Source organism: Pagrus major, chromosome 18 (assembly GCF_040436345.1).
Source record: "Pagrus major chromosome 18, Pma_NU_1.0".
NCBI classification, from domain to species: domain Eukaryota; kingdom Metazoa; phylum Chordata; class Actinopteri; order Spariformes; family Sparidae; genus Pagrus; species Pagrus major.
The window spans coordinates 18756478-18783982 of NC_133232.1; the positions used below are offsets into that span (position 1 = coordinate 18756478).

The window sequence follows — 27505 nt, forward strand, 5'->3', positions numbered from 1 at the left end:
TTTATCGTTTCCATAACTGAATAAACAAGCTGTTTTGAGAGGAAAATAAGGTCCCCAGAACATTGTTTGAAGCTATAAAGGTGGCAGGGTCTGCCAAATATAAACAAAGTAAAACAGTAGGAAATGAGTTTGTTGATTTAGTTTGTTTAGGCACAAAATAATCATTCAATAAAGATCTTTCTCTTCTGATTAAAATTTCTTCCCCAAAACTACATAGTGCACCTTTAAGGTCTCAGATTAATTTATCAGATTACTAACATTTTCTCTCTTTTTTGTCTGCTTCAGGTCTCCGTTTGCCAGTGTGACAGAGTATTCATTACTGAAGAACAACATTGTGCAGCTCTGCCTAGAATTAACTACTATTGTACAACAGGTGCTTACACACACACAAACACACACACACACACACACACACACTCACAAACACAGGGGATGCATGCATCACACAATCCATCATGTGTCCATATTCATTACACTCATATAATACAGGTCGTGATTTGAATTGGAAGGGCAAAACTAAAGTGGGTTTGGATTGGACACGTCAATATGGATGCAGCTAGTTCTGGTCTATAGCTCTTTTCAATAGATTTGATTATGAGTGGAACATATGTCCACTGCCACAGGCTGTTTGCAGCGTGGCTGATGGGACGGGTATCACCCAGTAACAGCCTTGGGCAAAGTACTCATTGACTCACTGTTAGACCTCATCCTCTGCCTCACTTGTGGGCCCTGATGGAGAATGAACTAGGGGTCTGTCAGTCCTTCATTTCCTGTCCTCCTTCTGCTCCCCCTCCGTAGATTCACTACACTTTCACACACAGATGCACTTTAGAAAATAAATACAACTGTAGCTGCATGCATACATACCCTGATACTGTAGAAATCTCATTGTTTGGGCAGAAACTATGTCTGCTCTTCTGGACCCCATCCATGTCAACCCTGTAAGAGCCTGCTTAGAGTGTGTAAGAGTGTGTTTGTACGTGTGCCCAGAGTGAGTCCTGGAGCTGAGCAGATAACACCCATCCCCTCTTACAAGGGCCAGAGGAGAAGGAGGAGAAAAGGTCCACCGTGGGCCCACAATGGGCCAAATGAACATGTGGCTGCCAGGGTGCAGCGTGACAGACAAAGGTGGCAGCACTGACCGCACTAATGCATCAAACAGATGAATTAGCTGCTACCATGCACATCTGGTGGATTCAGTGGGCTGCTTTCCCAGAAATAGATTAACTATCAGCTATCGTTAAATAACAATCTGTCATGTTCAAATAATGTAGTTTCTAAATCCTGCAGAGGCTCATGGAGCTCCAGGAAGCAGAGTCGATCCAGAACTGGTCAATTCAATGTTTCAGTCTGAATGGATTAAAATATACTAAGCATAATGGGAAGGTTAGAAATAAAATAGCTGACTGCTGATGTCCTCAATTGACAAAGAACTCATCTATCCTTCTTCCTGTTGCCCGTCTCATTTCTCTTATTCTTCTTTCCTACTTGTTATAGAGAGAGAGATATTTGAGCTTCTGTGCGGATGTTCACTTAGACGTTTCCCCATCTCATGTTTTCTTCTTCTTCTACTTTCCGTCTTCTTCTTTTACAGGATTGCACTGTGTATGAGACAGAGAACAAGATTCTCCATGTGGTAAGTTTTTGTTTTGAAATGTCAAATTTTTATTAAAATATCAATAATGACTCAAAGTTGTTGGGGAAGAGGCACCATAGCATACTTAACAATGACAGCTATTAAAGTCCCAACATTGCCATGCTAGTCTGATTTTATTTCAGCATCCTTCCCTGTCTGGTCACATCACACACAAGCTTGCAAAGCTTTATATGCAACATATTCTTAGGTGCTGACTTATTGTGCAAAGCAACATGCCATATTTTAATTTTAATCTATACAAAACCAAAGTGTAAAAGTGTATCAACGGAAACAGTTGCCAGGCAACCAGGCCCATAACAAGACATAACATGGTAATTAAATGTTAATAACTAAGTCGTCGAGGTACCGGTAGATGAATTTTGTTTCCTTTGGACAGAGACATGCTAGCAGTTCTCCCCTGTTCCCAGTCTTTCTGCTAAGCTAAGCTCATTGTGACAGTGGTGTCTATCATGTCATCTAAGAAAGCAAACCCAAATGTTGAACCGTGCTCTAATAAAATCTTATTTGCACTGGTAGAAACTGTCTTTTTTTAAACAAACACACTGAAGAGGCAAAGCTGAAAAATATATGTATGTGTTCTTGCCTATGTACACGTTTTTTGGCGTGGGAGTGTGTGTTTGCATGCCAGAGTACTGTGTGTTATTTGTGTTCATGTTAAAGTGCAAGTGAGCCCGAGGCCTGAGCTAAACACAGTTTAGCTTGTGTGTGTGTGTGTGTGTGTGTGTGTGTGCGCGCGCGTGTGCGTGTGTGAGTGAGTGTGAGCGTGCATGCATGTATGACGGAGAACTGTCTGCGTCCACGTTTGAAACCGAGTGAGCAGCTAGTGTCTGATCCAGGCTGACAGTTGGATTGGGACACTTCCTGCTGCCATCCAAGGTCAGGTGGAGGAAACCAAATAAAATGTTGGCAGGGGGAGCTCACAGAAACATATCTGAGCATTTTATGCCAAGAAATAAGTCCCAGATGAGATGTTCTATCAGTGTGTGCCTCATACCAAATTATATGCCATATTTCTACAAACTAAACCATCATACCAATCATACGCATGTATTTGAGATGTTGCTCTCCCCCTGATGCGATGTCCCTCCTGTCAAAAGGTCTCCCCCCTTAGCTTTTTGGTTGTGGAACCAAGGCTGCTGGTACAGGCCTGTAAATGACACAGGGCAGTGACATCAGGCAAATTCAGATCTTTAAATGGCGGTGCATATGTGTGCGCACACACACACACAAAACCCTGGGTGCCAGACTAAAGGCTACACATGACTAAGTCTGTTATGTGTGGGAGGTTTATGTGTGAAATAGGGAGACAGCGTGAAGGGAGAGAGAGAGGAGGAGGCGTTTGTTTTTAGATGCTGCTCGCTTGCTGATCGTTGTTTACTATGTGTTTTAGAAATTAAGAAAGTCGAGGTGAAGTGAAACTGCCACAAAATCATACACAACACATATAGGAACACACATAGGAACACACACACACATAGGAACACACACACACACACACACATCCACACAAAGGACCCGAAGATGATGCACAGTTAATTTTAAAACAGAACAGTATTTCATTTTGGTAAAAGAAAATTGCACTTGTCCAATGTATCATCTTAATGATGGTGATGATAATGATTTAGCTACATCTTTCTTGATGATACAGAAATGCTAACTAATTAGCTAGCTACTTATCAGCTAACTAATCTACTAAATAGCTCACAAGATTTGAAGCTCACTAATCTGATAACTAACTAGATAGGATGCTAACTGGATTAGTCTGACTTATCTGCCAACTTACTAACTAGATATGGAGGTAACTAATCTGCTAACTAGCAAACTAGCTAGGAAGGTAACTCTCATCTGCTAACTAGCTAGGAAGCTAACTAATCGGTTCGCTGACTAGATAGGAAACTGTTAACTGAATAGCCAATGAGATAGTAAGGTAGCCTAACTAATCAGCTAACTTGCTAACAAGATAATATGCTAACTGACTAACTAACTAACTAACTAACTAAGAAGCGAACTAATCTGCTTACTGACTAACTAACTAGATAGGATGCTTACTTATTGTTAACTAACTAACTAGCCTAGTAACTAGTAACTAGCCTACTCAAATGATATATAGGCCTAATTGCTAACTTTCTGCGACTGACTTATAGCTAACTAATAACTTGCTAATAACTACCATTAGACCAGTGATGAAATGTTATCTAGTGCATTTTCTCAAACAGGCTATTTGTCATGGTAAATAATACTTCACAATGGCCTACAATGTGTTTTCATAGATCGAGACTACCCAATCCTAATATAAGCTTAATGAAATATTTAGTCCAGGTACTTAAAATGAACCGCATGTCAACCACACCATTGTTATACTGCAAACATGTTAATGCATTAGTTATTACAGTAATATAAATAACTGTAGATACTCTGAAAGGACTGGATGCATAATAAGTGAAAATCAGACAGTTTGCTCTTAATGCTTCAGTTTCTTTTGTTTGTTTTTTACAGCATTACAGAAGTACACATTTCAGATACCAGACCTATACAGTCTTATAGACAATGGTATTGGTACATTACTAAAGTAATGTATGTACAAGGGTTGATCCAAACAGACTCCTATGAGAGAGTCTCCAGTGTGCATCCAGGATGGGGGTTCAGACACTGTTCAGTGCTCAGGTCAGCTGTGTCGTAGCTGCTGTAGTGGTGGTTGTAGGTTTGTCAGCTTCTCCTCAATAATGCAAAACTCACTGCTACTCTGCTCTCCTTCAGACTACGGCCTGCAGCAATCAGATGGACAGGGATAGTGTGTGTGTGTGTGTGTGTGTGTGTGTGTGTGTGTGTGTGTGTGTGTGTGTGTGTGTGTGTGTGTGAGATAGAGAAAGAAGAGCGAGATAAGATATGAGCATGTGTGAGTCTGTGTGTCTGATGGAGCGTGAAGTGTGTATGAGTGTGTGTGTTTTTATGTGCATGCATGCATAAGGATGAGAGGAATTACATAAGACTGTCCTAGTTGTGTGTTTTCTCTTTCCCTTGTTTTCTCCCCTTTCCCTCCCGGACTCTCCCTCCCTCCCAACCTCCCTGCCTCTCTGTTCCTCTCTCCCTCTCCCCATCTTTCTCTGTGTCTCGGGTCCGGTTTATATTTGTGTGCATGTGGAGACGATGCATTACACAACCACGCATGGTGTGTGTTAGCATGTAAAAGAAGGTGCGAGGAGGAAGAAAGGGTGACAGAGAATGCTTTGGAGGGAGGTGGTGGACGTGGAGAGGTTGTGCGTGTGTGTGTGTGTGTGTGCAGCCAGTGCTTAATCCATTTGGCAGCGTACTATGTCTGGCTTTCTGTTTGACTGCTCTTAAATCTCACTCCAGCCAGCCAGCCACATAAGTTAACTTCCCTATAATCTGCGCTCTGATTCTCCAGAGGCGTGTCAGATCAAGGCTGGGTGTGTCGGAGCTGGAGGAGTTGAGAGTCTCCACGCTGGTTACTGGCCTTTTGTCTCTCGGCCCATGTTAATCCCAGGTCAAGACTATTAGTCCACTGATCAAAGAGGGATACAAGCAGAGCCACAACATTGTCCCGCGCTGTGGTTTCCAGCTGGGGACTTCACATGCTTTTAATGGCTCTATAGGTGGGATTAGATATATTTTCCCCTTACTTATTTCTTACCTCTTCATCCATTTCCCCTTTAGGTTTTTTTCAAATTGGTGTTTGCAGCTGAGTCCTGGGTATCCCATTACGTAATGTGGACACATTGACTAGAACATAACATTACTGTATAAACAGGAAAACTAAACAGGCGGCGTAATGTTCAGATAACTGACCCAGAAAAGGATGGTGTGTATATTTACGTGTGTGTGTGTGTGTGTGTGTGAGCGAGAGACAGTGTATGAGACAGAGAGAAAAAGAGAGAGCATAAGCATCACATAGCCAGCTCACTGAAGATCCTCCACCTTTTCTCTCACACTGAATGAATCATAGGCTCTGAGCTATAATGTGTGTGTGCGAGAGAGAGAGAGAGCTTGCACCGTGTGTGTGTGTGTGTGTGTGTGTGTGTTGATGATCTCTGTTCATTTCATCACTATAATCCGGTAATTGCTCATTAGGATTGAGATCAGAAGATTATTTTATGCAGGGTTCATCACTGTCATGCCGTTTGTGTGAATGTAGCCAACATATATTCTCTTACATGCATGTCTTGTGTGTGTGTTTGTGTGTGTGTGTGTCTGTGCACCAAGCGGCGATGCAATGAGGCAGGATAACCAGGGAGGGTAACAGTCTCCGTACGCCTGCTGCAGTCAGTCAGCCAAGATTAGAAGGCCGAGATGTTGCTGATGATAAATTAACTTGCATGCGTGACCATGCAGTACAAATAGCCTGAAAAACAGTCAGGGTTTATTTAGAACAAAGGCAAGGTGAAGCCCTGCTTTTTATTTGCCGTATTTGCCCAGAAAATACTCAGGAATTTAAGTGCAGTGTAAGAAAAATTACAGGACAGATAATCTAACCACTGTCAGTGTTTGTTTAGTTGACATGAAGGCAAAAATAGCCCTTATCTTCCCTAAAAAAAAAAAAAAAGAAGCAGATACCAGCAAATTGAATTTGTGCTCTGTAATTTAGATGTTAGAAAATGTCATGCGGGCACCTCGGGGTTGGCTGGTATCGGTGATGTGTTGTTCTGTCTGTGACAGTGTCTTGTGGGCATGCCTGTGGACAGACTGTGACAGGAAACAGTTTGTGTGCTGGAGTGATAGAAGTGGCGATGTGGAACAATATGATGAAATGATTTCTGTTTCACCTCCTCCAGCTAGGTCAAAGCATCCCTCGTGGACCAAAACCAATCTCAATAACTTTCTGTCTTTCTCTTTTTGTCACTGTCTCTCTCTCTTTCTCTCTCTTTTCCTGCTCTCTTTAACTCCGATGCCTACTCCAGTGTAAGACTTTAGCAGGGATATGCGACCACATCATCTCTCTGTCGTCGGACTCTCTGGTCTCCCAGTCCGCCCACCTGGAGGTGGTCCACCTTACCAGCATCATGCCGAGCGAAGGGCTGGTAAGGACACAACTGACATGCGCACACATGTATCCAGAGCTGTTTTTAGAGATGCACCAAGCAATGTTTTCATATAAACCAAATAGACCACAACCTCATATTCAGCAGCCAGCAGGTGATTTCAGTAGAAAAATAAAACAATAAAAAGAAGATGTGATCAAGCCACTTTATGCGACAGCACCAAAGACCAGCAAAAAGAGAAAGTTAGCAACTAGTTACTTAATATTTGGGACATTTAGCATAAAAGTCAGACACAAAATATTTGTTAATGTTGTTCCATGTCTGCTAGATGAGTAAATAGGCAAATGTTTGCCTCATATGCCTTAACAACTTTATCAGGTCATACATAATATGATAGTGTTCTGGTTTCAGCTCGTTTCACTGCCTCTGAACTTAACGCAGCTTTAAAGTAGATTTTTGAGTCTCATTCCCAACTCGTCAAATAATGACGCTTTGGGATGGCGGCCAACCCGACCTGTCCTAACTTTTATTATAAATAGCATCTTTAAATCATATGGTCAAGTCGAAAGTCCCCAAAGGACAAATCCAGCTTAAGTCTTCACAAGTAAAATGGCATTTAGAATTCATTTAGGTTCTCCAGCCGGTTCTCCCTCCCAACTTGTCAAACACAGCAGCCTCGTCAGTGGCCTTACGTTTCTAAATCACCCTTCTAGCGTCAATTTTTGAGGCACCCCTTTTGTGTAGAAGAGCGAGAAAGTCCGAGTGGGAGGCTGGAGGGGGCACTGGAGGTTCCCTTTAAAGACCGGAGTTTGCGTCCCGTTTGTAAGGTGTTTTTAAACTAGAAAAACGCATTTCCTGCCAAAAATAGTATGAAAGCTGAAATGCCTATTGCTGGAAATTGCCTCACTGCCTTAATTATAGTCAGGATTTGAACAGCTGATCCAGTGTTCATGAGCCTTATGCTCAAACCCCTTGTCCACTGAGCAGGACAACAATGTATGTTCAGTATGTGTGTATAAAAGTTGAATAAAGGTCATAAATTATTAGGGATGTGGATTTTTTTTGGTGTGTTCATGGCTTTAATGCGATAGGACAGTTAGTGGTGACAGGAATTGGGGAGAGAGAGCGGGGATGACATGCAGCAAAGAGCCACAGGCTGGATTCAAACCCTGGGCCGCAGTGGCGAGGACACAGGCTCCGTACTTGTGGTGCACGCTCTACCAATTGAGCTTCTGAGATGTGGAATAGAGTGTGTTAACTCTAACCGCTTGACTAAGAACAACCCTGGCACAACTGTAGGCATTAACATTTATAAAGGAGACAGGTTGTAAATATGTTTACTTACATTACGTGAGTAAGGAGACTGAAGGTCGTTATTTTAACCCAAAGTATGACCTTTTCTTAAAACTGTAGTCGTAGTTTATCGAGCCTAAACCCAACCAAGTTTTTATCTGCGTAAACCTAACCAAACCACAACCATTTGACAACATTAATAGCACCAATGCTAATATATGCATATTATGACTTGTCTTAAACAAGTCATCATAGTCAGTGGGGGTGAAAACATGTTCAAACTATTTCAGTGTTGACAGTGTTTTTACTGAATCCAAGTCTCTCCATTGCATAGGGCTAAGAAATAAATAATAAAGGTTGTGTTAATTTGCAACACCTGCCTTTTCCTGTCTTTATTCATTATTTATTGTTACAGAACTTCTACAGGTCAGAACTTGAGACTGAATGATTTTCGCTCTTTAAGTCTTAAGTCATGTCAAATCTTCGGGGGGTTAAAGTTTCAAGTACAGGCGAAGACAAATTAATGTTCATGTAATATTCATGAACAAATCTGTGGAAAAACAACAAAAGAGGTCACTGATTGGTTTGAAGAGTATACAATTTATGTTAGCCACAACCCAACTGAACACCAGTGGGAAATTTTGTACCGACATTTTAGACAGCACTCTCCACCATCACCACCATCAACACACAAAATGAGAGAGTAGACCAACACCTGACTGAGACACTAAATGTTCGATATTCCTTTAATTTGTTACCCATCCATGAGTACAGTCTCAAATATCATATCATACATTTCCCTGTGTACTCTTTACTGAATCCTCCCTACTTATGTTTCAGGGGATGTATATCAAATCTACGTATGACGGACTCCACGTTATCACCGGAACAACAGAGAATGTGAGTTTTGGTTTCAATCAGTCGGAAGCTCTACGCTCCACCATCTACAATCTGTGATCTCAAATTCCACTTTGACAGTGAATCTGCACTTTAATGTATCCTGACTTTGTTTCCGTTGTCCTTTTCTTCTTCAATTTCTGCCTCCGTAGTCTCCAGCAGACCTGTGTAAGAAGATCCACGCAGGTGATGAGGTGATCCAAGTCAACCACCAGACAGTGGTGAGTCAAAAAGCTCCCAAACTCAACACTGTGGTCGTGAAGAGTCACAGGGAATGTCCTTTCCGTGTGTGAATACATACAGCAAACTGTCTTTTGCTCTCCATTCTGTGCTATGTTGAGGAGATGTCAAGGTACACGATGTCTGCTACCACCACCACCACCACTGCCGCCATGGTGCTTCCTGTCCTGTGCCTGTGTCGCTATGTAGGCTAATTAGACTTGCTTTGGGAGCCGATTATAGGACGATTGTTACAAGACCTTTGTTCAGTCCGGCGTGATTGTCAGCGCACTCTTTCCGGAATTTGTTCCCATTGTCGTAAGAAACCCCTGAAGGAGGCGTCTGGTTTTGAAATGTGAACTCATGTTCCACTTTCCGACTTGAATAAGTTGCATTTCTGCCTTCAACTCATCACATCAGAGGGAAGCACAAAAATGGGCAGCCATTTTAAATGGAACGGGTGCCTTGTGAGAGCATGTGATTGAGCGCGCTGTCTATTGCCTGCGCTGTCAGCTCTGGCACAAACGATTTGTTCCAGTGTTTATTTGAGAGATTTCTGAGGAGGAGGGGGGGGAAAAAAGGTTTGTGTCTGTGTGTGCAGACGTCTTTTGTGTGCTTTTTTCCCCGTAAGTATTTCCTCGTGCGTCTCGATAGGTGCCGCTCATGCGAAAGCGTGCACGGGGAGCGGCGTTGATTGACACGCTAGGGAGCTGCGTGTTATCTCTCTCCCTCTCTCTCTCCTCCGGGTGACAGTGCAGATCGCACCCTGCTAGGCTCTCAGCTCCAACCCCTCATTACTCCCACAGCTAGACCCTCACCACTCTGATCCCTCACTCTGGGGGAGGAGATAAGCCAGGGGGGAGGCAGAGGTGTGTGTATGTGTGTGTGAGTGTATGATGGGGGTAAAGGAGGGGAGAAGCAGCAGTCAGGGGATGCTGGGATGAGAGTCAGGCAAAAAAGGGAGGAGGAAGTAAAAAGGGAGTCAGGGGGAAAAGGAAGAGGGAAGTCTCTAGTCAATATAGGTCTTTTTCAACCCTAAATGGAGCTGCTGAAAAGGGAAGATGGATACACACCACCAGCAAACTCTCTGTCAACATCACGCCTGATAAGTTTATCTAGTGAGGCTCCATACTTAAAAATGAGATTAGTGTGAATATTGAATGAACAAATTCCATTACATTATAGAATCATTATGTAGGCCTATCCCACGTATTTAGCAACAGCACTGCCTTCATGTCTATGCATGAGCTTCTGTTTGAGACCCACTTCAAAACAGGACTCACAGTGTTTTTAGCTCAGCTTTCTCTTTTGAGGTAAAATGTGGAATTTGCTCAAATAACAAACTGATTGTTTGAAGAGGCAACATAATTATGTGGAGGTAATAGCATCTGGGAAAATAATGAAGACCCCGGGGATTTGAAAAACCTCTCCAGCAGCAGTTTATGCTCTATTATTATTTTGGTAGGTCTCTGACTGTTTCTCTCTGCTCTCTGAGTATTTGCACAACAGAACAGTTCTAAACTGGCCCGGTTAGGATGGGTTTAAATCTGCTGTTAACATGCGCCGTGTGCTGTTCACCATCGAGGTGGATCTAAAGAGGGTTGAGGAGTTTAGCGTGATCAAGATCCATTCCAGGTCACTTTTGATTCAGTTAATTAAGGGTTTCCCTTTGGCGGGAAAATGTCGTACTCCTTCAGAGGTTAATGAATTCTCTCCCCGTCTGAGGCCGGGGATTGTTTGAAAGTTTATGAAATTTAAGCAAAATGCTTGTAGAACTTCTTTTGTTAAAGGAATAGTTTGACAGTTTGGGAAATAAGTTCATTTACTTTGTTTCTGAAACTAAAATTATCAACAGAATGTGGAGGAGTCAAGTGTTTTGACGTTATGACATCAATGTTTTGTGTTGCAATGTTTAGCATGCTAACCAGCTAGCCCAGGCCTGTCGAGTTTAGAGCTCCTTTGCTGGCAGTGTAAACACCAACACTTCACTAGTGCTCCACGCTCCCAGCCTGGACCACTAGCTTCACCGCTAACTGAGCTAACTAGCTACTGGTTACTCTGGCGATATGCTGCCCCCTATTTTGTTGTGAATATGAATGCAACAGGTGGCCTATCCTTTAACTTAGCATAGATACTGGAAGCAGGGGGACAGAGCAAGTTTAAGAAACGAGATGTAATGTGTTAATTAGTTATACCACTTTCACACTGGACCCAGTAACACCCACTAACATCTGGCTTTAGTCTTCAGTGGGAAAGGGTAAAATATTGGCATTAAATATCAGGTCAAACGACTCTGCAATAGTCTGTAGGTATTAATCAGCTCCTGCTCCAATTGGCAGCAATGGAAATATGACACTCGGGCTATGACAGTGTTGAATTTAAGGACATTTGTCTCTCTTGAGTTTGAAAGGGAGAAGGATGTAAAAGTAATTGAAAAGAAGTAGCCACAGCAACATTGTCACTGGCCTTCATGCTGCTTTCAGCCTTTTTCTTGCTCTGCTGCAGGTTTGTGATGTTGACATGATGATGATGATGAGACACAACAGAAAAAAAAAGAAAAACAAAAAAGAAGGCAAATTCGTCTCATGGCAATGGGAAGAGTCAGTCACCTATTTTCAGTTGTTTTAGCTTTTTACCTGTGTTAAACGAAGCACATTTATGTGATCATTTTGGTGTAACAGCATTAGATTTAGAGGTGCTGGTAGACACGGGCAGATATGAGTTCTCATCTAACTCAGCAAGAAAGCAATAAGCATATATCCCAAAATGTAAAACTATTCCTTACATGAAGAGGCCAATGTGCAGAGGTAAATGTCTGACCACACGGTTTCTGATCATCAGTACACATATCAAAATGTCAGTGCAATACATGGTCCTATATCTGCCACTAGGGAATGATTCACTTTCAAACAGTTTAAATTGATAAATCGAATCACAAATGACTGATCGTAGTCCCGGCGAGTCCTCGTAAACCTCCATTTGTTTCAGTAGGAGGGGCAAGACAAAACATTCAGCAGTACATTACACCCGTGGCGGCTCTTGTTGCTTTTGAACGCTGGCTGAACCCAGAGTCCTGAACTGGGCCAAAGAGAACAGGAGACAGGGCGCTAAAGGCTGACACAGGCTGGTCATCATTATGTCAGGAATAAGGTCAGAGCGGTGCTGTCTCTGTGTGGGTGAGTGTGTGTGTCTGAGCGTGGTGGCCTCTGAGGACACTTCCAGTAGCTGAGACCAGTGTAGCCAATCAATGGCCTGACGAGTGCTGTGAGCTCTGGAGACAGGCTGGCCGGAACCATGAGCAAAAACTTCACAGTCAGCAGTCCTTTCTTACTCTTTTACCATCTCGCTCTCGTCCTCAGAACTTAACCATACTGACTAAGCGAGGCTTTGTTTTAATGTGACGTGTTTTCAGACTAGTGGTACTGGGACTGTGTGGTCCATTGTGGTAGCGTCTTGCTGTATTGTCAGGCACAAAGTGTAGTTTGGTGAAGATTTATTGTAGAGGGAACAAAAGCAGCTTGTCTGAGTCATGGTGGTGAAATTATTTTTAATCTGCATGTGGATCCATATCAGACAGTGATATTTATTCTTGCCTTGATTCTTGAGTCCTTGCAGTACACTTTAATACCCACATATTTACGATATAAAGCATCCACTGCAATATAACAGGCTTATTCTGTCATTAAAATTTATGAATTTACTTTATGATACAAGGAGAGTCTGGAATTATATATTTTTATATTCATATTTTTTACACCTTCCTTCTCTGTCATTGCTGTTGTTTGTACTGTTAACACCACTTCGAATTGGGAAAAATGAACACATAGTGTTAAATAAAATGCACATAGTTACGGACAATGTCAATCCGCTGATGGAGGCTATCATTTTTGGACATTAGCTTGGAATATAATATTAAAAGGGACACATTGAGCAAGATTTCAAGTGAGTCAGACTCATGACAGCTCTTGAATTTTATTAATAGAACTAAACGCGGCTACATTTTCATAATTGAATACAAGCAGCAAGATAAATCTACGTTCCCTTTTTTAATTAGAAAGTCCTTTAAAAATCAGAATACAACAGTCAAAAATATAAAAATCTGCATCCTTTCAATACCAGTATCTGTGTGACCCAGCTCAGTGTCGAGTGCTGTGAAAAAACTTGACAGCACCTTGTTAGTTCATGGCTGATCAGCTGGGCTCGCAGCAGACGTTATCCTCGTGTGAAAACGGCTAACATGGTTCATAATTGGCATGGCATGCATTTTATCCATGCCTCTTCTGTTCCCCAAGATGTCAGCTTTCAAAATATTAGCTGCACCTGTCAGTCAACAAAAACTTCATAGCATCATAACTAGGAATGGGACAATAAAAGATTTTATCTTCGATCGCGGTAAAGAAAACCAATAAGTTGATCATGGCGAAATTCAATTATCGGGATAGTCATCAATATCCTTGCATGAATGACTTGAGAAACCTGTCTATCCGGCTGATGTATAGTCCTTTATTGGTTTCCTGATTTGTTTTGAACTGCCCTAAGCCTGTCACCATGGCTGAAGTCTCAGCTTGCACATTGTGTCCCTCATAAAAACAAGTTAAATCAGATGTGTGTAAATACTAAGGATTCCAAACTAAAGAACGACATGGAGAGGAGGTTACCGCCAGTTATATATATATATATATATATATATATGTATTGCTTGTGCCGCACAAGACCTTATGATTTATGATTACTTATTTAAGATTCTGTGATTGTTTTTCACTAAAAACGCAGCGTGTCCTCTCTGTGAACTTACTCTAGTATGTTTTACTGCAATTTTAGTTTTTAGGTTTTAGGAATATTATGATGATAATCGGGATAGTATAGTGAATCGCAGTTATGCAGGACAGGATAATGGTGACATGAAATTTTCAATGAAATGTCCCTTTGCCTAATCATAACCTTCACGAAGGCAGTGTTGTGAAAAGTACCCAAAAGTCATTCTTGAGTAAAAGTAAAGATATCGATTAGAGAGTAAAAGTCTTATAGTGTGTGATATGAAATGTACTTAAGTATCAAAAGTAATTTTCTGGCAATAGGTGTACTTACAGTAAATATCAAAAGTACAAGTAAAAGTAAATTGTACATATATTTTTACACGTATGTCCTCCAAAATTAAGTGTAGTGGAAGTATAAAGTAGGAGACAATACTCAAGTAAAGTACAAGTACTTGAGTAAATGTTCTTAGTTAAATTCCATCACTGTATGAAGATAAGATCTATTACAGGACTGTTGTATGAGATACCCACTAAACTGTATATCAAATAGGCCTCATTTAGGAGAATTATAGAGAAATGGTACAGCATAATGGCTCATTCAAATACCTTATGAACCCAATTTGGTCAGGATATTCCTATACTGACCTCGGTCATGAACCAAAGAATTCAGGAGTAAAAGAAATTTGACTCCAAGCCCCGAATTTAACTCTACCTTAATTTCAAAGTAACTCATTTTTCCTGGGCCTTGACAGGGTCATATGTTACACAGTAGCATGTCAGGAAACCTCGAAGCTGAGAGTTTAAGACATTGACTATGGCTGAGGATCTTTGTTGCACCTCTCTCTCCTTTGTTTTCTATCATATCTCTTCTGTCACTCTAATAAAGGCACATATGCAAAAATCAATAAAAGTAGCATGTGGTGTTAGACGGGTAGTATCAGGACCTGTGTGTGGTGGTTTGCAGCAGCAGTTTTTTAAAACTTAGTATTAGTGCGTGGTGGTTTTCCTCAGCAGTTTTAGTTTCCCTAGTGCATCGTGGACAGCATGTGTGTGTGTGGGTGTGTGCGTGTGGTGGTTTGCAGCAGTTGTTTCGGTAGCCCCGGTGTGTGTGCTCCTCAGGTGGGCTGGCAGCTGAAGAACCTGGTCAACGCTCTGAGAGAGGACCCGTGCGGAGTCATCCTCACACTGAAGAAAAGACCCCAGAACACCCTGAGCTCCACGCCGGCTCTGCTCAGGAACGTCCGCTGGAAACCGCTGGGCCTGCAGGTAAACACCAGCAACACATGAAGGGACGCCCGTAACTGCCGTGTTATAACACGCCGTTCGCCACATCCTGAGCTGAAACTGTCAGTGTTGTACATGTATAACTGCGCTCTTCTTGTACTTACAGTTAAGGACTGAAGTTGGAGGATTTAGTACTATATACAGTAAGCTGTGTTGTACCTCTGGCTTAATATCTTTGACTCACTCTCAGCTCTTGTTTTTTCACTGCCCACACTCTGCATTCTCCTGCTGGCATTTTAAACAAATATTTTCAAAGGAAACTTGTTCACTGCTTGACCTTGCATCAATCCTCCCGTAGAGCGTTTCAACAAATCTCTTATTTTCTTACAGCCTGCCGTACTGCTGACACAGTTCAAAGCCATTCACAAATGTGTTGGTAGCTGAACTTCCACCAGAAGAGAATTCATGCATACCAGAAGAATATTTTTAGACAGAGATGATTTAAAATTGAGATAGTGAAGGGGGGAATAATTAAATTAAATCTTATATTAGCTCTTGTGTATTAAATTGGCTGAACTTCCTGCTCAGGGGCGACTGCGGGCCAATAAAAGGTCACCAAAGGGTCGATCCACACTCCCACTCACATTCACATTCATATTTATTGAGACCTACGTCTCGATTTGTTCAACCTCTGCCCCAAAGTACATCTCTTTCAAGAGAGAGTTCATTTTTAAAGGTGCACTATGTAGTTTTGGGGAAGAAGTTTTGAACAAAAGAGAAAGATCTTCATGGACTGTTTTTTTATGCCTAAACAAACTAACTAAACAAACTCTCTTTGTGTTCATGTCTGAATAAACTGAATAAATAAACTGACCTTAATGGACAACACTATTTCATACTGTTTTACTTTGTTTGTATTTGGCGGACCCTGCCACCTTTCTAGCTTCAGACAGTGTTCTTGGGACCTTATTTTCCTCTGAGAACAGCTTGTTTATTCAGTTATGGACAAAATATTCCTCATTAATATTGTAAATATTGAAATTTCTGAGTTTGAATTTCTTCTCCAAAACCACACAGTGCCCCTATAATGTGCAGTATATCTAAAAGGTGGGATGCTTGTTTGAAGGCTTACAGTTCAGAGTGGGTGTGCTTTGCAAATCTGTCACTCACCCAGCCCAGAGAAATCACTCAAATGTGGGTGCAGAGAAAGAGCAAGTTGTGCCGAGATGGACAGAGGGGTATGGAGAGGGCCAGTCTGGTCTCTAAATGTCTGTGAGCACATACATGCAGTATACATATGAGTGTATTTTCACATATGGTTTCTATAACGGCCTAGAAACCATTCAAATTAAAGCTGCAACTTCATCACCATCCCTGTCTTTAACAAGGTTGCAACCTTGTTAGATCATCGCTCTAACTTGTTACCATGAGCTTATTGTTATATTTGCTGTGTGCAACAGCAGAGGATTGTGGGAATTCTACCCTGATGGGCCGCTAAGGCACAAACGCGCCGTGAGCGCCCGGATCAGAGCGCCGAGATATCTGCGGGAGAAGAGAAGAAAAGAGTGTTTTAGATTTGTTCTCTCTCAGAAAGACTGGAGCTCTTAATTATTCATAAGCAACTACAGGCGGCTCCACTGGCTCTGAAACAAGAGCCGCTACTCAGCAAATACTGGAGATAATGCACTGAATCCAAAATATCCTGCTAAACAGCCTGCGTGTGTGTGCGCGGGTACTCGGTGTGCACATATTTCTAAGCATGGCCGTATGCACGCTTGTCCGTCTGTATGTGTCAAAGCCAAGTGTGCTCCTGTGCACACATGAAGAGAGATGTCTGCGGTTATCAGTCGCGTCGCTCCTTCGAGAGGCGGAGGAACTGGGTCACTGCACTCTGTAAGCTCGCTTTTTGGATACATACTGTATACACACGTTCCCAAAACAGACACACACACACACACACAAACACATGCACACTCATACCTCTAAGCCTGGTTTTGGAGGATGAATTGTGCGGCTGCGAAGTTTAGCCCAAATGTGGCAAACGTTCAGCTGGATTATAACTGAATCCACAAAGGAAACAATTTATCTCACAAATTATCATGTGATTCCAGCACCAAATCCCTCCATGGCAACCTCTTCTATTCGACTAAATGACAACACATCTCTCTCTTTCTCTCTCTTTCCCTCTGTTGTTGTGTGTGTGTGTCTGTCTGTGTATCTGTCTGTCTACAGTAGGAAGGAGTAAAAGCAATTCAATGATCCTCTGTAATTACAATGATGCTGGCAATGATTTTAACAGATAAGTTGAGGATTACTGTGACGCTGCATATTGCATGCACGCTCGTCTGCCACGCTGCAAAATGTGCACAGAGACACATTTGGTGTGTGACTCAAGTCCACAACTGCATCGCAGGTCACTTCACCGGTCACACGTGTGCCCCACATTGTCCATGACCCCGCTTTCATAAATCTGTTATATGTTAAGATGCATAAATAATTAGTCTTTTGAGAATGGATGCTATTTTAGGCAACATGTATTGGCTGGTTATATATTATTGATGTGCCAGCTGAATGGGTGAAGAGTTGTAGCCTCTAAGACGTCTTACTTACAGTACATTCTTTTGGTCCGTTTATCTGACAGCTAATGCAACTTAAAATCATCCTTTCATAGACAAATGTTTGAACTGTCTTTATTTGTAAATTGGCTGGGTCAATATTAACAGCTTGTAATCTATTATTCATTATATTAGCTTGTTGTAAGCTAATGTTGGTCGATAAGTAACATGGAATTGCAGCTTATTGCAGAAATCAGTTTATTTTTCACCTGTAAAATGTCTTACTGAGCTCATGATATCTAAGTTTCAGTAATAACTAAGGTATCAAAATGTTTCTTTATGATATTGATATCATTGTCAGCCTTAAAAATCCAGTACAGGTCAGGCTTTAGATCAGACTGAATGAAGGTTTAAAGCACCGTTTTCACTGCAGATATTTGGACGTTGTAGGTATAAATAATAAAATCAATGATGGCTGAATTTAGCTGCCTCAGTTTCAGGGCCCTAGTGTTGTGCATGCTGGTTCACTGTCACATTGCCTTACTGGGCCACTTGAATTGTAATATCATTAGTAACTGCTCTGCCTTTCCTACTAAGACGGTCAAAATGTCTGTAATGAAAAAGGCCTTTAATTAGGAATGGACTTAATATCGGGTTGGCCGTTTATTGGATGGGATATTCAGCAATTTTTTGTCAGATTGCAGATAAAATTAATTAATTAAAAAATGGGCTACTTTGGCTCCAACACCAGATTAATAATCTAAATCTGCAAAGTAACTAGTAACCAAGGTTATCAAATAATTGTAGTGAAGTAAAAGGTACGATATTTGACTCGAAATTTGTAGTGGTGGAAGTATAAAGTGCCAGGAAATTTAGAAACACAAGTAAAGTACAAGTACAATCATATTTAAAATTGTACTTAAAGGATAAGTTCAACTGAAATTGAAATTTTGGTCGTTATCTACTCACCCCCATGCCAATTCAAAGTTGAGTGAAGTTAAGTAGTCCACAAAACATTTCTGGAGCTTCACAGCAAAACTTTTGCAGTTGCAGCATTCTCCTAAACAACTGAAGTAGATGGGGACTTGTTTTAAAATGTTACAAAAACAACTGAAAAAACATAAAATGGCTCCATATAGCTTGTGTATTTCAAGTCCGTGAAATCTGACATTGATTTGAAAAGACATCATCTACACCATTTTTTAATCCGTAATCTTCACTGTAGCTGCTGAGCTAAAAGCGTTAGCACACACCCTGTCTGCAGTGGGTGCACAAGCTCGATCGTGCATCAAGAGTTTAAATAAGGTCTTCTCAAATCAATTACACTGGATGAGCTGTATGGAACAATTTATGTTTTCTTTTTTTCAGGTACTTTCACATTTGAAAACAAGTCACCATCTACTTCCATTGTTCAGGAGAATGCTGCAAAGTTGTTTTGCTGGACTAGAAAAAAAAAATCATCGAACTTTCCGTTGGCATGAGGGACAGTGAATGTATCCTTTAAGCACAGTACTTGAGTAAAACGTACTTCTTTACATTCCACATCGCAATGGTTATCAGCCCTGACAAAGAAACACATTGGTGGAATCCTACCTTTTATTTATTGTAAATGTATGACTGTAAACGTTGTATTCATACTGTTCATGAGGTCCTTCAATAGTCCAAATATTATGTTTACCATATTTGATAATGTGTGTGTGTGTTTGTGGGTTTGCATGTGTGCATGTAAGGTAGTGGGATTTGGAGCATTGGTCTGGGGAGAGTGTGATTCGGTAGTTTGGAGTGGACGCAGCGGGGGTCAAATGGTTTAAGTGCTGTTTTAACAGACTGGAATTTCCCCTGCTGTGGAGGTCCCATCTCTCTTTACTTCTACCCCCATTCCCCCCTCCCCCTTTCCCATGCAGGCAGCAGTGGGCTGTAATCACTAAATTACTGTTTTCACTCTGAGCTCCAGTCACCACACTGCACAGCTCCCCCGCCTCTCTCTCTCTCTGTCCTGCACTCTTTCTCTCCGTCTCTCTCTCTTTGTCCTATTTCCTTTGCACTCCCCTCTCTCTCTCGCGTCCCTCTCTTTCCAGCCTGTCTTCATTATTTATCGTGAAGCCGTCTTACTGTAAGCTGCCTTCATGAGGGGAAGACAGCGAGAGAGAGAGAGAGAAGGAGATGAAGATAGAGACAGGGCCTGGGGATGGAGGTAGTGAGGAGGAGGGGGAGGAGGGGAGGATGGAAAGTTTGGAATATGAAATGAATTTGCCTAATGCACTGCTGATGAAATGATGAAACACTGGGCCTCCTTAATGAGAACGCTGCCCGCTTCGCCATCGCTCCGGCTCTGTGTCTGTTTATCAAGTCTGTCCACACTCGCATCTCCTCTCTAAAATGGAGCGTCCCCCCTCAGACATACAGTAAAACTCCCCATTTTTCAAAAAAAAATGGAAACCTCCTCCTCAGGGGAAAAATTGCCGGCTGGAGCTACGCGTTCGTCACCCCAGCTGTTCCGACTGTGAACAAATATAATTCACTTAAATTTTGGACTGAGTTTCCGTAACATCAGAAGCGAGGCATCCTGTCCTCACGGAGGACCTGATGACAAATGAGTCTACGCGTCCTTGAGTCGAGCCGAGGTAGGAGGCCACGCTAGCTTTCCTCCGTCCTCTCCTTCTCTCCTGTAGCACGGGAGAGGGGAGAGAGGGGTGAGGAGGAAGGAAGAGCGGGGAGAAGAGAGGTTGTCATGGGAACAGACATGGAGAGCCCTGTGTGAGTGAAGAGGCTTGAGACAAAATGACAGAATAGCGAAGCGATTGAACGTGGGAGAGGCTGCACAATCAGACAGATACAAAAAAAAAGACAACATACACAACATGGCAGCTCTGTGGAAATAACTCTCTTGTTTGTGTTAAAACGAGTGCAGCAAAATAAAAGGTTCCCTTCCCTCGTAACACCGTAAACTGTGTGCTTGTTTGTTTTTTGTTGTGAGGCAGGAAAAGACCTGATGCTCCGTTTTCTGCAGGTTGTCCTCCAATTACGCTTCAGCGAAAAGGTGCTCAAATTGAATCATTCTCTCCTTCTTGTTCTCCTCTTTCTCCCCTCAGCCGGTCCCCACCAGCCCCACCAGCACCTCCCCAACGCCCGGGGGCACTTTGGGCATGTCCAAAATGGACGCCCCCAGCATGCAGGACGTCTACATCCTCTCTCCTGTCTCTGGACTCTACGGCACCAGGTCAGACGCTTGCACACACAGATGTTTGATGATGGTGATTATTATTATGATCCTGTTGATGACACCGATGATGGCGCTGATGACAGTGATGATGACAATACCGCTCTCCCCAGGGAGGAGATGGGTCTGATGTCATGTGACGACATCAGCCGCTACAGCTCCCAGTCTGGCTCTAAAGGCTCAGAGGCAGTCAGCTACTACCTGGACCAGGACAGCGGGCAGTTCTTCTCCCTGCTGGAGGGAGACGGACCCCCAGGGCCCGACTACGATAGGGGCCGCAATACGGGGGTTCGCCGGCGGGACAAAACCCCCACCCATGGTAAGATGGAGAGTGCAACTCGACAGTGTGAATGGTGGATGTTTTGTAAAACAGCATGTTCTCTCTCACCTTTTTCTCACCTCAGAACTCCTCCATGTGTGTTCATCACTCGCCTCATGGCTCTGCTTCCTTGTGTCTTTACCTCACGTGCACACGTCCTAAAAACACTGATCACATGCCAAACGGTCAGTCCACAAACACTGTCTCCAGCTCCCTGTCTGCCCCACCACCTGTGTCACCCTTGTCCAAGACGGCTTCCTAGACATCCTGTACCTTCTTGGGAGACTCTCAAGTGCCCTATCATGTGCAAGGCAAGGGTCATGTGATCGATGGAAATATTGAAAGAGTAGTTTATGGTAGCCTTACTATCTAGCAACCAAAAATCACATTTAAAGCCATGTGAATAACTATTTTTACATTAACGATGGGTCAGTGACAACGTATTGTGCAAAGGGTGTCAAACCTACTAGAGAGTGATCACCTAAGGTTTAATGGGCTTTTTAGCCTCTTTTGGCTCATTGTTTTGGTTGACATTGTTTTCAACCACAGCAGGAAGCTGTTGCCGAGCAACAAATAGCAGAGTCAAATTAACGACTAGCTGGCAGAGGCTGTTCACATTTGCACTGGGATATGACATGACGGATATGACATTTTCTACACAAAAAAAGAAATATCTTCACCAATATTGTTTGCCGAATTAACAAGAAGGCCCAAATAGTTTAGAATGTGTTGTGCACACAACACAGAAGTTTCTAAAATGTCCTGTAACTCAACAACTTAAAAAAATTTAGCAATTTTTCCGGGAGTCTGGGGACTTTCACCACAGGCGTCAAAGCAGTTGCTGATATTGGTTACTGTTTAATGTATTTGTAAAATGTTGAAATGTTTACCTTCAAAAACATGTTTCATACATTTAATAGTGCTAGCTCTTACCAACTAGTTCACCAGCACAACTTTATAATGTGATAATTAATATGTGTTTTTAGCTTAGTCTGCTTGTGCGCTAGCTAAAAAATTCTTACACATGTCCCCTCATATGTCCCCTTTAAGGATTCTTCTCCTACCACAGTAATTTACTTTAATGTGTACATGCATGGTCCAGCAGAGGATTCAGAATACTTGGCCAAAGCATCACGTTAGCGAAGCAGCAGCTTCGGAGCCTTGTCTGTGTCTACACAGGATGCATTCACAGCGTTAAATGTAGGTTGTCCGTGGTTTTTGAGTTTACTGCCTGAATTGAAAACTAACTTCACACTAAAACCTGAGAATAATGCCATGTGACCTTTGCCTTGCACGTCATATTCTCCCGTTCTCCCCCCCCCACCTGCACACACCTTGTCTCTCCTGTCCACCCCTCCAGCTGTCTCCTACGCTGTCTCTCAGTCGCGACACCCCCACTCCCTCCCCCCCCAGCAGACTCTCTGACTACTGATTGGTCCTTCCAGGTGACCTCAGGCCTGTTTCCATGCCTCCCGAATATAACTGGATGGCCGAGGCCAAGGAACCCAGCATGGGCAAGAGAGGGAGCCGAGGTACACACACACACAAACACACATACATGCAAAAACAGAGTTCCCCTCAAACACAAAAGGGTCGGACTGGTGCCGTGCTTTGCTCCATACTCAGCTCAATACATTTCAGCTCATCCTCTGGTTATCCATGGTGGTGTGGTTGTGTGAGGATACATATCTGCCAGGTATGTATCTGACAGAGCGATGAGTAAACATAAATGCAAGGAAATTGCATTTATACAGCCGCTCTGGAAATGAAGGTATTTCTATGTGACCAATTCTAACCAGCCTCACCGTTTTGCAGCGAGACTCGATCTGTATTCGAGCGAGGTTCCTCCACTCTAGCATCAGAAAGTCCATGAATAACATTAAAGTGCAGCACTACTGTCGGGGGGTCTGCCTTTCTCCTTCTCTTTCTCTCAGTCACTTTTAAGTTTTTCACATTTAAGTTTATGGATAATAAACAAATTAGGTGAGAAGCTTTGTCTGTCTGCAGCTCAAGCAGACTAAAACTTTCCGTGACTGACAGGATTTAGCAGTAGTGCCCTCTAAATCAGCATAATCATTGCAAACAGATTAGCTGTATGTCCCCGGCTGTGGATCCATATCAGATACTACAGCTCTGAGGCACTTTTATCCCTTTCTGTTGGCTTTTTATCTGTAAGGGTCTATTCTCCCTCATCTGTTTCTACTCTGGGGTTCTCCCTCGACTCTATGCCGCTATCTCCCCCCCTCCGTTCTGTTGAGCCTGTCCATCTTCTAACTGCTCCGTCCCTCTACCCTCCCTCCCCTCATCCCCACAGATTCAGACAACTCCCTGCTGCGTTACCTTAGCGACGACAAGATCCTGGTGATCGAGGAGGAGCCGGAGGTTCCGGGCAGAGAGAGCCGGCGGGATTCCACCAGACGCTCCCGGCGCAAGAGCCGCAATCCCAGCAGCCCTAGCTTTCCAATCAGCCCCTCCATGCTGTCCTCAACCCTGCGCCTAGACCAGCCTCCTGAACCTTTGCCTGTATGTACACTGTCTCTTAAATATGATTTTAAATACGTCAGTGAATAATGATATCTGTTTTCTTCTATCTATTTCCTGGGTTATATGTTGTTATTAAGAGTCAAATAAGTCAAACTTTTTGCAGTACTGCTTGTAATCAATCACTTATCAAATCATTATTATGTTAGATGTATTTAAATGTTCAATTAGGTTAAAAAACCAAACAACAACAACAAAAAAAAAACTGCTTTTGTGGCGCATGGAGCAATTTTAGAAAAAAAGGCAAAATACTCTAATTTAAGCTCCTTAAATGTGAGTATTTTCTGTTTTCTTTATTCCTCTACGACAGTAAACTGAATATCTTTGGGCAAAACAAGTCAACCAAAAAAGGTACCGATATGCAAAGACACTAAGGCAGGCAGATAGATGAAAAAAGCAAGCTTTATTAGTCTAAAAGCTGAATCCACAAAAGAAAAGTGAAATACATACAGGAATCAGGATAACAGCAAACTGACAAATAGTAATTGAAATACATAGGCTTAAATACACGGGAATGATTAACTAATGGAACACATTCGAGCAGGAAGAAGGAAAACAGACAAAGAGAGGAAGTGGAAAGTAAAAATTACACAGGAGGATAAATCTACCAAAATAAAAAAGGAAGTATTAACTAGGTGGCTAAAACCTGGAACCTGGACATCTTATTCCTCAGTGCCATAGAACTCCATTGTTGTCCAAACATTATTAAAAAGGGAACCACACTGATACTGGTTGTCATGATCCTTCATTGCCATGAACATGGGCACTGTAGTTTATCTTGAGTCAATCCCACATATACCATCCTGCTGCTGTAAATACTCAGCAGTGCACCAAGTGCTTATAAACTATAACTGAAGATATTCCCCAGGTGTAAGTGCATTATTTACATCTGTCAGGGTAATGTTTGATATGATATGATATGACAGTAGAAACACGAAGTTCTCCTGTACAAATCTGTATTCATATTTTCTCATAACCTGTGCTTATATCGGTTAATCGTACCTCTTACAGTTACTTAAATGAAACCATACAGAAGCCCTGAGCAGCAAGTGAGGTTTTTTTTTTTCTGGGGATCCATTTCCAAGTCTGATCCAAATAGTTTTTTTTCCCCTTAATTTTTTTGTCATCTCTGAAGACAAAGTGTTTTCTCTCCTGTGTTTGTGACTTGAGAACTGGTGAAAAAAAGTCTTTCCGGGATAAGTTGATAAGTCCTTTTTATATCTGTGAAAAACCGTGGTAAAAAAATTCAAGAGAAATACATATTTTCATTTGTGAAACCCAGTGGGAACATTTTTTCAGGAGGTTTTTTGTGTGTGAAACTCAGTAGGAAAATATTTTATCAGGGGGGGAAAAAAATTGTGTGTGAAACCAAGTGAATTTCTTTTTCTCACATGAAAAAACCAAACAGTTTTCTCCTGAAAATGTTTTTTGTGTGTGGTTTCACACATGGGAGCATTTTTTTCTCACTCAACTTTTTTTTTCCACGGGTTTTCACAGATATAAAAAAGGACTTACTAACTTCTCCTGGCAAAACTTTTTTTCATCACCAGTTCTCAAGCCACAAACACAGCAGAGAAAACACTTTAGATCAGACTAAGAAAATGGATCACCAGAAGAAAATAAAATCCTCACTTGCCCCTGAGAGCTTCTGTAAAACCATCTTAGATTTACAGGGGAAATCTCCCCTTATCTGAACTGCTTACAACCCTCATTTTTTCTAAGGGTCACAAGCTAAAGAGGTTTTGTAGTCCAGGTTTAATCTTTAAAATTGTGTTGTGTTTTACAATCTTATCGTATATTTTGTGAATGTAAAATCTAGAAGTGTAACTTTAGCTGTGAGAACATGTAATGGCCATTCTCATTGAAATGATCACACAATGTGAACTAAAAGTAATTCCTATTTATAAGTCGGTGTACAGAACAGCAGACATTTTGACTTGCCATAGTAGGAAGGGCACAGGTGTTACTCATAACATAATGATGCCACTGTTCTATTGAAGGGTTCCAGTCAGCTGTGACAGCTTGAAGACCCTAAAACTGAAGCAACGAAATGGAATTCAGCCATTGTTAATGTTATTTTTCACACTTGTGCTTTCATACTGTGACATGTCAAAATGTCTGCTGTGTAAAAAAGAACTGTAAGTGGCACTAAAAAGGCTTTAATCCTGATTGTGCCACTTAGCTGGAACTGGAATAGAGTTACCTTGCATGCTCCCACACACAACTTCCTTTGTCCGACAGTTTACGTGTGTCCTCTCTGAGGGGAACTTTCTGTGGTTGCAGGATAGGTCATGGTGTTCACAGATTCACACACACATTGTTGTTTGTTTGTGTGTGTGTGTGTCAGGTAGAGGAGACAAAGGAGAGTGAGGATGATCATTGTCATTGCATGGCTGCCAGCTTCACGGATTATGAGAATGACACTCTCAGACACACCCCTCTGTAACTTTGTGTTTTCTCTCATGCACACACAAGCACACACACAGTCATATGCAAACAAACACACAGTAGCACACAGGAGTGCATTTGTATGCAGGGTAGCCATCTCACGACTCATCCTAACTCATCCTAATATCCCCATCTCCTCAGACACGCCTGAGTCTAAATAGGAGTTTATTCTGGACAAACACACGCACCCACACACACACACACACACAAACAAGTATCCCTGTGAGCAGGTGTATGACTCAGCATCAGCCAGACCAATTACAAGCACGACTGACAGACTGTGCTTAAAACACGACACACCGTGCACACACACATTCACAGTGCGCCAACAGCTTAGCTAACACTAGCCCTCTCTAACCCTTTCAGCTGTGTGTCTCTCATGGCGGTGACTCATATCTATTCAGTGGCACATGAAGTATACTATCCTGCACTAACAAGCATACGGTAACCTTAATGACCTGCTCGTTTGCTCTCTCATTCTCTCTGTAGGGTTCTTTTCTGTTTACACCAACATTATAGCAAGAAATTATTATTTGAGCTCACTGAAGGACTTGTGTCTTTGTCCAGCAGACATGTACACATTGTCTACGGGGGCTGAACAATTAATCAAGATATTATTGAAATAGCAATATGGCGAACATTTGCCATTTTTTGATAAAGGTACACAATATACTGTTATAAGTGAAGCATCGTGGTGCTACAGAGCGACGTAAGGGAAGATTCTTGCTTGGTCAATGTTAAAGAAAGTGAGAAAAAATGCCAGAATCTGTCCATTTTCCGGAGCTGCACCAAAAGGTAACTGGGTCTATTCTGGGCCAAGAGCCATCCTCCATCCAAGTTTCATGGAAATCCGTTCAGTAGATTTTGTGTAATCCTGCTGACAAACTAACAAACAGACACGGGTGAAAACATAAACTCCTTGGTAGAGGTAGTTAAGTATGTGAGAGTCCTTGTAAATAGATTCAATTATCAATTATCAAAACACAAAGTACATGTCCAGTTAGTACAACACTGCCAACTAGCCCGTCAGTTGACAAGGCTAGCATTGTTATAACATTATGTTTTCACCTGTGTCTGTTTGTTGGTTGGTTGGTTTGTGAGCAGGATTACACAAAAACTAACAAACAGATTTCTACCAAACTTGGATGGAGGATGGGTCTCAGCCCAGAATAGACCCCATTAACTTTAGGTGCCAATCTGGATAAAGGGGCAGAAAAACAAATCTGGTGTATTTAGGTGGCTAGTATAATTTTATGCATACCCTAATAAAGATCCAGATCTAGCAGATTTAAATATGTTTTCATAGTCTTTTTTCAGCTGCTATATGGCAACAAATAGTATATCGGATTAGGCTTAATCAAATTAAAGGGGACTGTTT

The 27505-nt window shown here is 42.0% G+C and overlaps 1 protein-coding gene across 1 annotated transcript in view; it reads left to right on the top strand.

The window, feature by feature from the left end:
• Positions 1-27505, top strand: part of LOC141012848 (connector enhancer of kinase suppressor of ras 2) — a 64338-nt gene that overhangs the window by 24483 nt on the left and 12350 nt on the right. Inside the window, exons 4-13 of the mRNA XM_073486393.1 lie at positions 286-373; positions 1595-1636; positions 6574-6693; positions 8788-8847; positions 8997-9065; positions 14940-15086; positions 20692-20819; positions 20933-21138; positions 22584-22670; positions 23453-23661. Coding sequence (XP_073342494.1) covers positions 286-373; positions 1595-1636; positions 6574-6693; positions 8788-8847; positions 8997-9065; positions 14940-15086; positions 20692-20819; positions 20933-21138; positions 22584-22670; positions 23453-23661 — 1156 coding nt within the window. The remainder of the gene's footprint in view (positions 1-285; positions 374-1594; positions 1637-6573; positions 6694-8787; positions 8848-8996; positions 9066-14939; positions 15087-20691; positions 20820-20932; positions 21139-22583; positions 22671-23452; positions 23662-27505) is intronic.